Source organism: Equus asinus, chromosome 17 (assembly GCF_041296235.1).
Source record: "Equus asinus isolate D_3611 breed Donkey chromosome 17, EquAss-T2T_v2, whole genome shotgun sequence".
NCBI classification, from domain to species: domain Eukaryota; kingdom Metazoa; phylum Chordata; class Mammalia; order Perissodactyla; family Equidae; genus Equus; species Equus asinus.
In genome coordinates this window covers 26168782-26182363 of record NC_091806.1, presented here as the reverse complement: position 1 = coordinate 26182363, position 13582 = coordinate 26168782, and the positions used below count along the sequence as shown (strand labels likewise).

The 13582-nt window shown below is 33.4% G+C and overlaps 1 protein-coding gene across 1 annotated transcript; it reads right to left on the bottom strand.

The window, feature by feature from the left end:
- Nucleotides 1–3014: 3014 nt before the first annotated feature.
- Nucleotides 3015–4007, bottom strand: LOC106827235 (olfactory receptor 5T1-like). Its single transcript, XM_014834979.3, has one exon. It carries the CDS (start codon nucleotides 4005–4007, stop codon nucleotides 3015–3017), a length of 993 nt encoding a protein of 330 aa, XP_014690465.3.
- Nucleotides 4008–13582: the final 9575 nt, after the last annotated feature.

Here is a 13582-nt window from a genome sequence, read left to right as displayed (position 1 = left end):
ACTTTAAGCATTATTTCACGAAAGTCAAATATAGTACAAAGTATTTCAGACAGGTGAAAATAAAAGAATCGGCACATATACATTTAGGCAATATACATGAAAAAAGACCATTAGTTGTAATTTTAATATTAGGAAATATAAAATGCAGGGAAAGCATCAAAATAAAAGGATACTTTATAATAATAGATTTTAATTCGCAATGGATACTTGGCAATGATTGTTATTTATGCAAATAGTAATGATAGCAATCAACAAATATCTCAAAGCAGGAAACTTCTCATAGAGAAGCAAAGATAGAAATAGAAGCATTCAAACAGAACAATCTAGCACACATCTATGAAACAATTTCAGCCAAGAAAACGTTAATTAGCATAAAAATATTAAACTGTACATTCAGTATTATTTTTATAACTAAGTATTAAAATTTGACCACAAATAAAATTATCTTTTCAAGTGTATGTGCAGCATTTATGAAAACTTCCTTGTTAGTGAAAACTATATCTGAATAAAGATAATTTAAAAATTGCATTTTGTTTAGCAACAAATAATACATTTTTAAAAACTCTCAAACTATTCCATTTAGACATTTAAAAATAACTTATTAAACTACTACTGGGTCAAAGAGAAATAAGGAAAAACATCAGAAATATTGATAATGGAAGTATGACATAAAATTTGTGAGTTGACATTGACACAGTGTTCATTGGGAAAACCATATCCAATTCAGAAAGCTAGAAAAGAACAGTAAATAGACCAATAGAAAGAAGAGGAAAAATTTAAAAGGGAAACAATTAAACTAGAAAATCTAAACAATAACTAATATTTAAATAAAAAATGTTCTATTTGTTTCATGTGTCTCTTAATTGAATTAAATGGCTTTTGATGATTTCCTACCTATAACGTTCATTAATTTAGAGAATATTTATTGAGTAACTAATATATGTCAGATATTATACTACACTTTGGAAAATAGGTTAGACAATAAATCAAATATAAATTGAAATGCATATTACCTGAAATAATGATACGTGCAATGGATGCATTCAAGAAAAAAGAAATAGGAGAGATGCAAAGTAGGTGCATTGCAATTATCACAATGCAGTCAAAGAGATCATCACTAGGAAGAGACATTAAATGGAAGGAATGACATGAATAGCAGTGTAGACAGCCTTCCAAATAGGAAAAATAATTTCAGAAAAATTGTGAAGGTAATATATTGTGTAAGAGATACTCTTTATTTGTTTTGTTGAGGTCTTATTTAAATATAATAACCCCACTTTAGGGAAAAGTCCTTAGGTTATGTTTTGAGAGATTGTCTTACTGTAACTAAAAGGATTTTTTTTTAAAGATTTTATTTTTTTCCTTTTTCTCCCCAAGCCCCCCAATACATAGTTGTATATTCTTCGTTGTGGGTCCTTCTAGTCGTGGCATGTGGGACACTGCCTCAACATGGTTTGAGGAGCAGTGCCATGTCCGTGCCCAGGATTCGAACCAATGAAACACTGGACCACCTGCAGTGAGCGTGTGAACTTAACCACTCGGCCATGGGGCCAGCCCCAAAGGATTTTACATTAAAAAATATTAAGGATAACAAAAGGAAGAAAGGAAAAACACAATCACATATAGTTAACTTTGAAGGAGACAAATGTTTATACTGAAAATGAGGTCTCCTTGAAGCAGGGCTAAACATAAGCATAGTACAGACTGTCTTCTCTGTACTTTGCTAATTGGGCCTGGATGCAGAGGAAAGGTGGCTTCTGCAAGGGAATCACAGAGGGGTAGGAGTCAAAGGAAAACAGCCCAAGCTGTCAGGACCAGACCTGTAGGTAAATCCCCCAAGAGGGCTGGAGTTTAGTTTGGAAAGAGCCCAATCTGCCAGTCAGTTAATTGTGCCTGTGTTTTTTGTCATTTTTGAGTTTAAGTATCATCTTCATAAATTCTAATGTCTACTCTCTGTATTCTGTGAGGAAATAAAGAATGAGTTCAGTGTCTATATTCTGGGTGCAATAATAAAAGAGGGAGAAATTCACCCTCAGGAACAGCATGGTAACGACACCAGGAATTTGAACACATTCTCTATAGTCTCTGAACCAGCAGGTGTGATTAGATTGCCGCCAATGCATTGACCTAAGGATGGAGCAGAGTGCAGTGGACTGGAATCCAAACCAATGATTCCATGGAAAGGGGTATGCTAATATGTGAGCCATGGTTTTGCTATTAATTAGGTGGTATTTGCTTAAACTAGTCAGGTATAATTACAAAGTTACTAATATTTTCAACTATTGAAACCTATTCAATTTGAGTCATATAAGATGAAAGTTAATACTGTACATTTTAAAGTAAATATTGTGTGCCTTTGTGATCTGTGTGTGTGTGTAAATATCCATCTAATATATTCAAATATCATATGGTGACATATTAACCTCATCTCTACCTCAGAAGGTGAATGTATTTGGCAATAGGGACTTTTTGGAGATAATTAACTTAAAATGAAGTCCTTTTAGAGTGGACCCTAATCCAATATGACTGGTGTCCATATAAGAAGAGGAATTAGGACAAGAAACACATGGAAGAATGATGATGTGAAGACAGCCATCTACAAGGGAAGGAGAAAGGCCTCAGAAGAAACCAACCTTGCCTTCACCTTGACCTCAGACTTCTAGATTCCAGAACAGTGAGAAACACATTTCTGTTGTTTAAATCACCAGTCTCTGGTAGTTTGTTATATGGCAGCCCTAACAAAATAACACAATCAGTATCCGCATACAGGTACATATGTACATATGGTTGTATATGTATGTATGTGTGTATATATCTGAGAGTGAATTAAGTAAGAAATAAATGGATGACAGTTTTCCTGCATGTATGAAAACTGCACAGGTTGAGGTATGACTATTATCTTTATGTAAACATGTCTAGAAAGATTGAAAGATGCTAATACACTAAACAAAACATTTTTATCATTTTGATATTGAGACAATGAACATTATTCTTAATTTGTTTCAATTTAATGGTTAGTGTGAAAAATATACTTTATTGATACATCCGTTTTTACCAAACGCTCTCTTCATTGCATCTTTTACATCTCTGTTTCTTAAACTGTAGATGATGGGATTCAGCATGGGAATCACAATGGTGTAAAATATTGACACTATCATGTCATGGTCGAAAGTATAGCTGGAACTTGGTCTCACATACATGAAAAGGATTGTTCCATGATAAATTGACACTCCAGTGAGGTGAGAGCCACATGTAGAAAAGGCTTTTTGTCTCCCTTCAACAGAATGAATCTTCAGAATTGCCACAAGAATGAAACCGTAGGAGACCAGGACAATCAGGATAGTGACTATCTCAATAAAGCCCACAAAGTAGAAGAGTAGAAGCTGGTTTGTGTGAGTGTCAGAACAAGAAATAGCAAGGAGAGGAGGAATATCACAAAAGACATGTCTAATTTCATTGGATGCACAGAAAGATAGACTAAATGTGGCTCCGGTATGTAAAGAAGCATGTAAAATGCCACCAAAATAAGAAGCAATGATAAGCGGCAAGTAGACCCTGGTTGACATGATAGCTGAATACAGCAGAGGGTTGTAGATTGCTACATAGCGATCATATGCCATTGCAGCCAGGAGAAAGCATTCTGTGGTCCCAAATGTAACAAAGAGAAACATCTGTGCTGCACATCCAAGGAATGAAATGGCTCTATTATCTGACAGGAAATTGACCAACATTTTGGGGGTCACAGCTGAAGAATAGCAGGCATCCAAGAATGATAAAATACTCAGAAAACAGTACATAGGGTTGTGGAGCTGGGAGTCCCCAATTACCAATGCAACCAGTCCCAAATTTCCTACCACAGTGAAAAGATAGATTGCTAGAAAGAGCCAAAATAGGGAGACTTGTACCTCAAAATCATCTGTGAAGCCCACCAATATAAACATGGTGACTTCAGTCACATTTTTCATCTGAATCCTGTATAAATCTAAATCTGGTGTCAACTCCGACATTTCAGCTTTTATTTATAGGTTTTAGAGCAATATTTTTGAAAATAGAACCCACCCTGTTTTATCGTCTTGTTTGTTTCTTAGAAGGGCATATTAGAATCCTTGGCAGTGAAGGAATAGGTGATGACGAAGCAGTTGGGTCTTGTGACTGCAGTCAGGTAAAGTGAATGCATTACCCTGTTAAATTAAACAGATTATTTTACTAAGTGATTGGCTAAATTTGCCATGTTAAAAACATGCTAATTTATGTTGTTTAATTTCCAGTTTATTTTCTTTCAAATTTACTATCATTTGGTTTCATACTGAATTCTTTTTGAATTAAAATTCGCAAAGGTGAATGAATATAAGAATTTTTAAATGCAAAAATATTATATAAGAAAGTATGCATCTGAGTACAAATCCTAGACTTTCTACAGTGTGTATCAAATGCCTTTCTTTAACGTCCAAAATTTTTTAAATGAGAGGAACCATAATTATATCAGAAAATTGATTGTATTTAAATGAGAAGAACAGCATAAAAATTATTTTAAATGTTCCCAGATGACAAGAAAATGGAAAAAGTTAGACTTACCTTTTAATTTGTCATATGGGGTACCCTTTTCTCACCAAAACATTGTATATCTTCTTTTTTGTCTGTGATCCCATTCTATTAACACTTCTGGAACACTAGAACAGATGGCAGGTGTTATTCTAGGGGAAGAGGCACCTGCATGCAAACAGTAACAGAGCATTGGTTTTGTTTTTGGTTTTCATTCTTAATACACATATCATTAAACTGTCCATTTAGGCCTCCACAGTTTATGATACTCTCAATGTCTTTTCAAAATTTAACTTAATATCAATATAAGATATTTTTCTATTCACATATTCATTATCCTTGCAAAGTCCTTTAGTGTATTTTTCAGATAAATTTCTGTCAAATATAAATCATGGCCATTCTTTTAATATATTATAGCTTCTTAGTGAGTCTCTAAAATTATTATGAAAGAAAAACCTCCCAATACAAGATCATAAAATGTATAGATATTATTGCTAAAACAATGCATTCACTACATAAACCACAAAGTAGTGTTTTATTTCCACTATATTTTGCCTTTAGACCATTTCTCAGTCAGTGGAATATGAAAAAAGAAAAGTACAGGCCAGCCCCAATGGTCTGTAGTTAAACTCAGTGGGTTCCATTTGGTGGCCTTGTTTCAGTCCCAGGGTGCAGAACTACACCACTCTGTTAGCAGCCATGCTGTCCTGGAGGCCCACATACTAAAAACTAGAGGAAGATTGGCATGGATGTTAGCTCAGGGCAAATCTTCCTCAGGAAAAAAAAATTCATAAAAGAAAAAAAAAGCTGAAGAGTCACATGCATGTGGACTGAAGGCTTCATGGTTGAAACAAAACTAAATATTGTATCTACCATGTTTAGGAGCAAGACTTCAGCACTGGGATTCTTGTTTTTCCTTCAGTGTATCATAGACTAAATTGTATTTAAAGGAGTGAAAAAAATCTGCAGTGTACGTGGCCAGGAACATACAAATGATTTATATTCATGATATGAAACACATCACATTTTTGTCAGATAGAGCTGTCCAGATATCAAGAGGGAGTGAGAAAGTTAGCTTAAAACTATTCTTAGAAGAAGAAGAAAGCTACAGGTTTTTATTTTCCCAGAAATGTCTTCCCAGATCCATGTGGAAGATTTTTTTAATACAGAGAATAAATAGCTTTTTAAATGTGGGGATACCAACACCCCCCCAAAAATTGTTCATTTTATCCTTAGAGAATTCTAGACTAAAAAAAATAATTAATCTAAATTTTGACTTCCATGTAAATACAGACAACTCACACAGTACGCTTGAGAACACACACACACAAATGTCTTTTAATAATTTCTAATTTAGTTTGAATGGTCACATTACTAAAATAACTCCAAATTATCAATTAATAATATAAATAGGTATTAATGTATTGTTTGAGCATCACAAAAAATTCATTTCTGTTTAAAAAATTCCTCATTCTCTTTGTCCTTCCATTTCTCTCTCTCTCTTTCTCTATAATCCATGGATTATATACAAAAATATTAATGAAAGAGAGGGACAAAATAGGGATTAGGCAGATAAGAAGAAATACAATGAAAGCAACACAAAGCAGAATATGCAAGCAAATTATGAAACATATACCAATACACGGTCTATTAAAAGAATCTATTATGAAATCCATGTTGACTGTCATACAGGAGAAATTCCAATGATATTACAATTCTCACCTTTACTTAACTGGTGTGTCTGAGGTAATGAAATTGTGGAAGATTAAGAGCATTATCGTTGGACTCTAAACCACTGTATTAAAATCTCAGATATAGCACCTAGTGACAGGGTAACTTTGGAAAAGTAACTTTATCCTTCCAAACCAAAGAATAACTAAGACTGACCAAATTTTCAGGCATATCTTGTTCAACTACATGAACAAGGTGTGTGTAGAATACTTATTTATGAGATGTATTAAAGTATGTTTTATAAAATTAAAATGCATTAATTGTATGTGAAGCATGCATACATAAGAAATATGATTTCCAAATTTTAACTACAAAATATTAATAGGGAGTTTTAAAATCAGTCTTTCCTCAAAGCACTCAGCAATGAATGAGCACCAAACCCGAAGCTAAGTATTTCTTCTTCTTTTTTTCTTTTGAGGAAAATTGGCCCTGAGCTAACTACTGCCAGTCCTCCTGATTTTTGCGGAGGAAGCCTGACCCTGAGCTAACATCCGTGCCCATCTTCCTCTACTTTATATGTGGGACGCCTACCACAGCATGGCGTGCCAAGCGGTGCCATGTCCGCACCCGGGATCCCAACCGGTGAACCCCGGGAAGCAGATCGTGGGAACTTAACCACTGAGCCACTGGGCTGGCCCCCTATGCATTTCTTCTTTTAGTTATATATATGATTCTTAAATGACACTTAAGACATTAAAATCCCTTTCTCATGAGATTAACCCAGTGAATCCCAATATTCTATGGTATCAGGCATCTTAAAAATACATCTCTGTCACTGCATTCTGACTTTGAGGATGACAGGAAAATAAAGCATGTTTGCTTAAATTCTCCTGATAATTTTCTCATAACTCTTGATTTCTCTGATTTTATATGTAATATAAGAAGGTGGTTTATGAATGAAGGTATATTTTATTCCCAATCATGCCCTATTAGAGTGATTATTCCCTTCACTGTAGAAAATTGAGGAAGGATAGACAAACTAGTATGAGGTGTATCTACTTTTTCCAAGATGTTCTTCAAGTGGGCATTTCTGTCACCTATTATTAAGAAAATTAGAACTGATTGTATTTATGTGTAGCTGATTTCGCTTTAAGAGATAGAGGTTAGAAAGACAGGAATATAGATGTTGAATTTTTAGCAAAACATGATCCAGATGGACTACTAGAGGATATCAGTGTTGTGTACGTTCTCTTATGTAATCTACACAGCAAGCTGAAAGCTGAATCATGCAGCTTCTATTGGTAGATGATAAAACTGAGAACCAGCCTGAACTATAACTTGATCAAGATCACACAGTTAGTTACTAGTAGAGCCAGGATTCAAATGTAGGCTTCTCTCTCTTCAAACTTGAAGCAATTTCCACTTGACCATATTGCAGACTCATGGTGAGATGCGGTAATTCTGGAAATGTTATCCCCTAGAAACAACACAAAATAGCATCCTCATGTATTTGAATTATTTTATAAACTCATATGCTTAAGCAGACCATTATATTAAAAATAAATAAATAAATAAAACTAAAATGGCTTCTAAATCAACTAGCTAACTAGTAAAATAATCTAAAATTCATTTATATCCCTCTAAGAAAATGATAAAATTAAGATCTCAAAATGGCAAATACTCAGTGGTTGGTTAATAGTTAATTTTCTCTCCATTTAATAGTTTATCTAAATTTGGAATATAGCCACTTATTTCTACAACCTTCCTTCTATCTTCCATCAAGGATACTAAATCAAATTTTTGACTTACAATTCTATTGACCTAAATCTGTGAAAAGTCTTTCTTATTATTCCTGTTATGTTCTCTGGAATCCTCTCAATTTTTAATTCAATTGTGAGTTATCCAGAAACTTCGATCTCAGATTTAAATGTTAAAATGTGTAATTTAGTTTGAGATTCAAGGTGATAACTTATGAAATATTTTGTAAGTAATGCAAAACCTTTCCTCTTACCCTTGGAAATGAACTGCTCACTCAGTTAAGGTGCACTATGAATACTAAGTATTTGGAGTCTTATCTCATGTTCTTGAGCTCTTCTTCAAGTCCACAGGGATGCTGCAGGGAGAAAACACAATAATTCTCTTCTGGGACAGAAAAGTAACAAAATGATTCTGTCTTTTTCCATAGTAAACAAGTGAATAGTTCTGGAACAATGAATTGCATGATAAGAAGTGATTATTATGAATGCACTTTGGCCTCTGGTATAAAATTATCCCTCAGTGGAAAAAGAATATCAAAGGATTGGAAAAAAATTTAATAATACAGGACATAGGATTAGCTCTGATGTTAAATAGCTGTGTATCATTGGGTTGAAGACTTAAATTCTCTGAAATCCAGTTACCACTCCGCAGGAAAATAACCTGTTTACTCTTCTCAAAATCCTGTAAACATGTACATGATGAAATAATATGAAAGTATAAGCTATGACAAAATTCACAATCATTTAATAAACTTTGCTATACTTATTTATCTTTTAATGTGCCATACTTCTAAGTGATATGGGAGATATATTTAAGCTCTTTGACTATTTAATAGAGGAAATAAGATAATACATGAATAGGAAATATTGACAGCAGAGATGAGACAGTATGCAGATAACTCTAATATTCTAGGTAAATGGAACATTAGATATTAGAAATCTGGCAAAGATAAAAGTCAAACTTTGAGTTGTACAGGGTCTTGTCCTGTCTTAGGGACCCAAATACTGTACTATAGACTAGTACTAGGCTATGCACTTAAAGAAAGTCTTCAAAAGCTGTGAAAATTACATAGATGTTTAAGCTCTAATGCCAGAGATTCTAAAGCAGTAACCAGGGAAAGTTGATCATGGAATCTGAATTTTAAAAGAAAGAAAGAAGAAATGAAGGAAAGTAAGAAAGATGATACCCATAGGCAGTACAATTGTGAATAAAGGATCTATTAATTAAATGCAATCTTTAATGATCTATATATTTGAGGCAATTCTAATTAAAATTAAACCAGCATTTTTGCAGAAATTGACAAGGTAATTGTACAATTTATAAAAATGGCAAAGAAATTAAGGTAGCCAAATCAATTTTGAAAATGAAGTATAAAGTAGGTCTCACATAATCTGAACTCAATATTTACCACAAAGCTAAAATAATTGAGAGTCTGCCATTGGTGAAAAGATACATATCTGGATCAATTAAAGAGAACAGAGTCTTAAGCAATAGATTCAAATGACATAGTTAATCGAATTTTGACAAAGTTGCTAAGGAAAATTTATGCAGGAAAGATAGACTTTATTTTTTTAATGACATTTAATGTGTAGAATTAGCTTTATGTCACAAAAAAAGAGACAGTGACTCATTCTTTACATCATATTTAAGAGTTACCACAAAATGAATCTTAGATATTAATATAAAACCTAATGCTATAAAATTACTGGGGAAAAAATAGGACAATTTATGTGTAACTGTGGGTTCTCCACAAATTTCTGTATAAAGCACAAAGTGCATGAGCCATAGAAGCAAAAAATGATAAATTGTGCTTCATCACATTTAAAATATGCTTTGTGAAAGACACTGTTGAGAGAATGACCATATAACCCACAGACTTATACATAATATTTGCTAAACAGCTCTTCAATAAAGTATATGAATCCAGAATATATAAAGAACTCTAAAAACTCAACAATATAAAAAAAGAAGGATAAACAATAAAAAATGTGCATAAACTTGAACAGATATTTCACTAGAGAAGATAAACAGATGGCAACTAAGCACATAAAAAAACTGCTCAACACCATTTGCAGTTAGGGACATACAACTGAAAACCACAACGCGATTCCATACACCTATCCGAATGACTAGAATCTTAAAAGTACTAAAAGTACACTACAAAGTGCTAACAACAATGCAGAACAGCTGGAGTTTTCATCCATTGCTGGTAGGAAAGCAGAATGGTGCAGCCGACTTCACAATCTCATTGTTATTTACCCAGGTAAAAGAAAGCATATATCTATGCCAAGTCTTGTATGCCAATATTTATAACAGCTCTATTCACTATGTTCTAAAATTGGAAAAATCCAAATGTCCATCAACTCAGTAGATAAATTAACCATGATATATCTTTATAATGGAATACTACTCATAAATTAGAAGGAACAAATACTGACATATTCAAGCACAAGGATGGATCTCAAATATATGCTGCTAAGTGAAGGAAGTCAAACTCAAAAGTTTGCATACAATGTGATTCCACCTATGTCACATTCTTGACACGGCAAAGTTGTAACAGTGGAGAACGCTCTGACACATGTGCCAGTGTCAAAACTGAGGCATAAAGGGAGTTGACTGACTAAAAACTGATGAGAGGGGACATTTTTTAGGGTGATGGAAATATTCTATAACATGCTTGATCTTACACAGTTGTATGTGTCTATTAAAATTTATATAACAGGTACCTATAAATGGTAGAATTTCTGTATTTATATTCAAACTCAATAGCCCTGACTTTAAGAAAACTATTACCTATATTAATCTTTGCTTCAGAATAGGGTGATCTTTACAGGAGAGAGAGTGATGAGAAGATAGAACAAGGGAGGCTCTGGGTGAAGCCAAGGTTCTACCTCTTCATCTTGGTCTTGTTTACTGCGTTCTGTTCAGTTTAAAAATTCATCAAGATGTACACTTGCAACGTCCGTACTTTTCTCTATGTATATTTTCTTCAATGAAATTAAAAAGGAATCAAAATTTTATTTTGTTGCAGCTTTTCTAATATACTCTATAAATCTCTGTTACTTCAATGTTCTTTTTATCAGTTTATCATTATACCGATAGGCCCATTAATGAGATGGTTATACATTATTGCTATGTGTTAATTTCATATTTGTAAGGGTCATGTTTTTATCATTTTTAAATTGTAATTTAGTACATTTAATTGTGAAAGTTTCCATCAAATCTCAATTTTCTTTCTTTACTTAAAATTGATTGTTTCCATATCTCTCTAGCTTCTCTTTCCTTAAGTATCCCTTCTATAGTGACTACTCACTCTTGTATTTTACTAAATTACTCTTAATTTCTGAATTTTGTCATTTCTATTTTTTGTTTTATTGTTTTGAGCTCTCTGAATCTTTTCTCATTCTCCTTGCTTCTAGTCATTTCATTTCTGACATATTTGTTTTCTTGATGCTTTAGTCATTTTTAAACCTTTTGTTTTATATTATTTTAAGATATATTTAACACAGTATGCATTTGAGTGCTTTATGGCCTGATTTTATGCTCTGATTTTAGTAATATTTGGAACACTAGTTGGTTATTTTTATCCTTTTGCAACTTAAATATCATTATATGGAGTTCAATAGTAATCCTTTTGTCCCTTCCATGTGCAAATATGATGGACATTTTGACTATCAGAAGGAAGTACAGATGAAGGTGGAGATACATCAAGGTTACTTTTCCAGGTTCGTGCTCAAGAAACCACTCTCATGTTTTTATGATGGCCTTAAAATATGATTGTACAGCTACTTTAACTCTTTAACGAGCTAAGTTTGATTCAAGAGTACTTTCTACCTGCTGTTTCTAGTGTCTAAACAGATCCTGCCTTCCAAAAGAGTACTCTGCACTTAGATACTATATGTTTCTATAACAGGAGTTCTGAGATCTACATCTTCCAGAAGCTCCCTCTCTGTTGAAACTTTCCTTTCTAGTGTATCTGGCCTACTAATTTGACATTCTTCTCTGCATTTTCTTCCCCCAAGTGAAGCCCTGTTTTTCAAAGGGACTATGTGCTGCATATTTCTGAGGTCCTCAGGGACATAGCACCATTTCAGTCTCTCATAGTCCCTGTGACATTCTTATTGAGTCCGGGTGGGCGTGGGAACATCTGAAAATTGAAGAAAAGTTAAAATTCTACTGGGCCACTCTTTTCTACTAATGTTAAATTTCTCTTTTTTGGTCCTAGGAGTATGTATGTGTTTATTTTGTGTATCTCTATCAAATGATTGATAGACATTTTTTATTTAATCTGAGTCACCTCAATTGTATTCAGAATTCACAAAATTACATGACTTAGAAAGTCCTACAGAACTTTAAATTTATGATGTCTACACCACATTTCTATGACTTTTTTGGACTTTTCTCATTACCTTGAATAATAAACTCAATAAGCTCCAAATGTATACTTTATCCATTTAAACCACACACTTTATCATTTGAACAGAGTAAAAATGTAATGAATTTGATTGACTATAAATCCATCTGCTAGATTCTGCAAAAGAGTTATTCTGTTTTTATATTATAGTTTCCATATTTACTGACTTGTTGCAATATAAAATGGTTTATATTGTCAGGATGAGGACTTTTGCTTTCAGAGAAGTTAGTGCTAACCCAGAGTCAGAGCTATGCTATAAAAGTATGTCTCATTTGTTAAGATTTCTTATCTAGAGACCAGCCCAGTGGAACAGTGGTTAAGTTTGCACATTCCACTTCGGTGGCCCAGGGTTCACCAGTTTGGATCCCAGGTGTGGACCTATGCACTGCTTGTCAAGCCATGCTGTGACAGGCACCCCACATATAAATTAGAGGAAGATGGGCACAGATGTTAGCCCAGGGCCAGTCTTCCACAGCAAAAAAGAGGAGGATTGGTGGCAGATGTTAGCTCAGGGCTAATCTTCCTAAAACAAAAAAAAAGATTCCTTATTTATTCTCAAAACATATATTTTTTTCTTAAGGCATAATTTTAAACCAGAGACCCAAAAACTTTATTCATTTTATAAATATCAACATGTAGTACATTATTCCAGTACCATTTACTTTTCTATTATTGAGTAAATTGTCATGTTACTGTTTTGAACCAGAAGATAATTAAGGCATATTCCCTTTGGGACACCTCCTGTGGGTTTTATCAATAGCTGAGTAAGTGGATATAAACAATTTAAATTAATCATATTCATAGTATATCTAAACTTGCTTTTGCGGTTCCGAGGTAACAGAAAATTTCAGATCATTTGCAGAATATTTTAAGAGGCGAGATCTAAATATCAATGTCAAATGTGTTATAAAATCTTCAGTACTCACCCCTTTAGTTGTTGCTTATTGTGTAGGAGAATAGAAGTATTCATCACAACCTGATTTATGCAGCCTCTAAGAAATGAAAAACAATACCTCCTGGAATAAAAAAAAAAAATAGAAAATATTGATTTTATATTTGTAGAAGTAATAAGAATGCTCCAAATAGAGTGCATGTTTTCATTTTTCCTGATGAAAGAATACAGACCAGCTCAAAGTAAAATAATCAGGAAATTTATCAATAGAGGGCCAGAAAACATTTGACCAGTTCAACTATCTG

Excerpts from the sequence above, each read along its gene's own strand:
- LOC106827235 (XM_014834979.3), bottom strand. The coding sequence starts at position 4,007 with ATGTCGGAGTTGACACCAGATTTAGATTTATACAGGATTCAGATGAAA.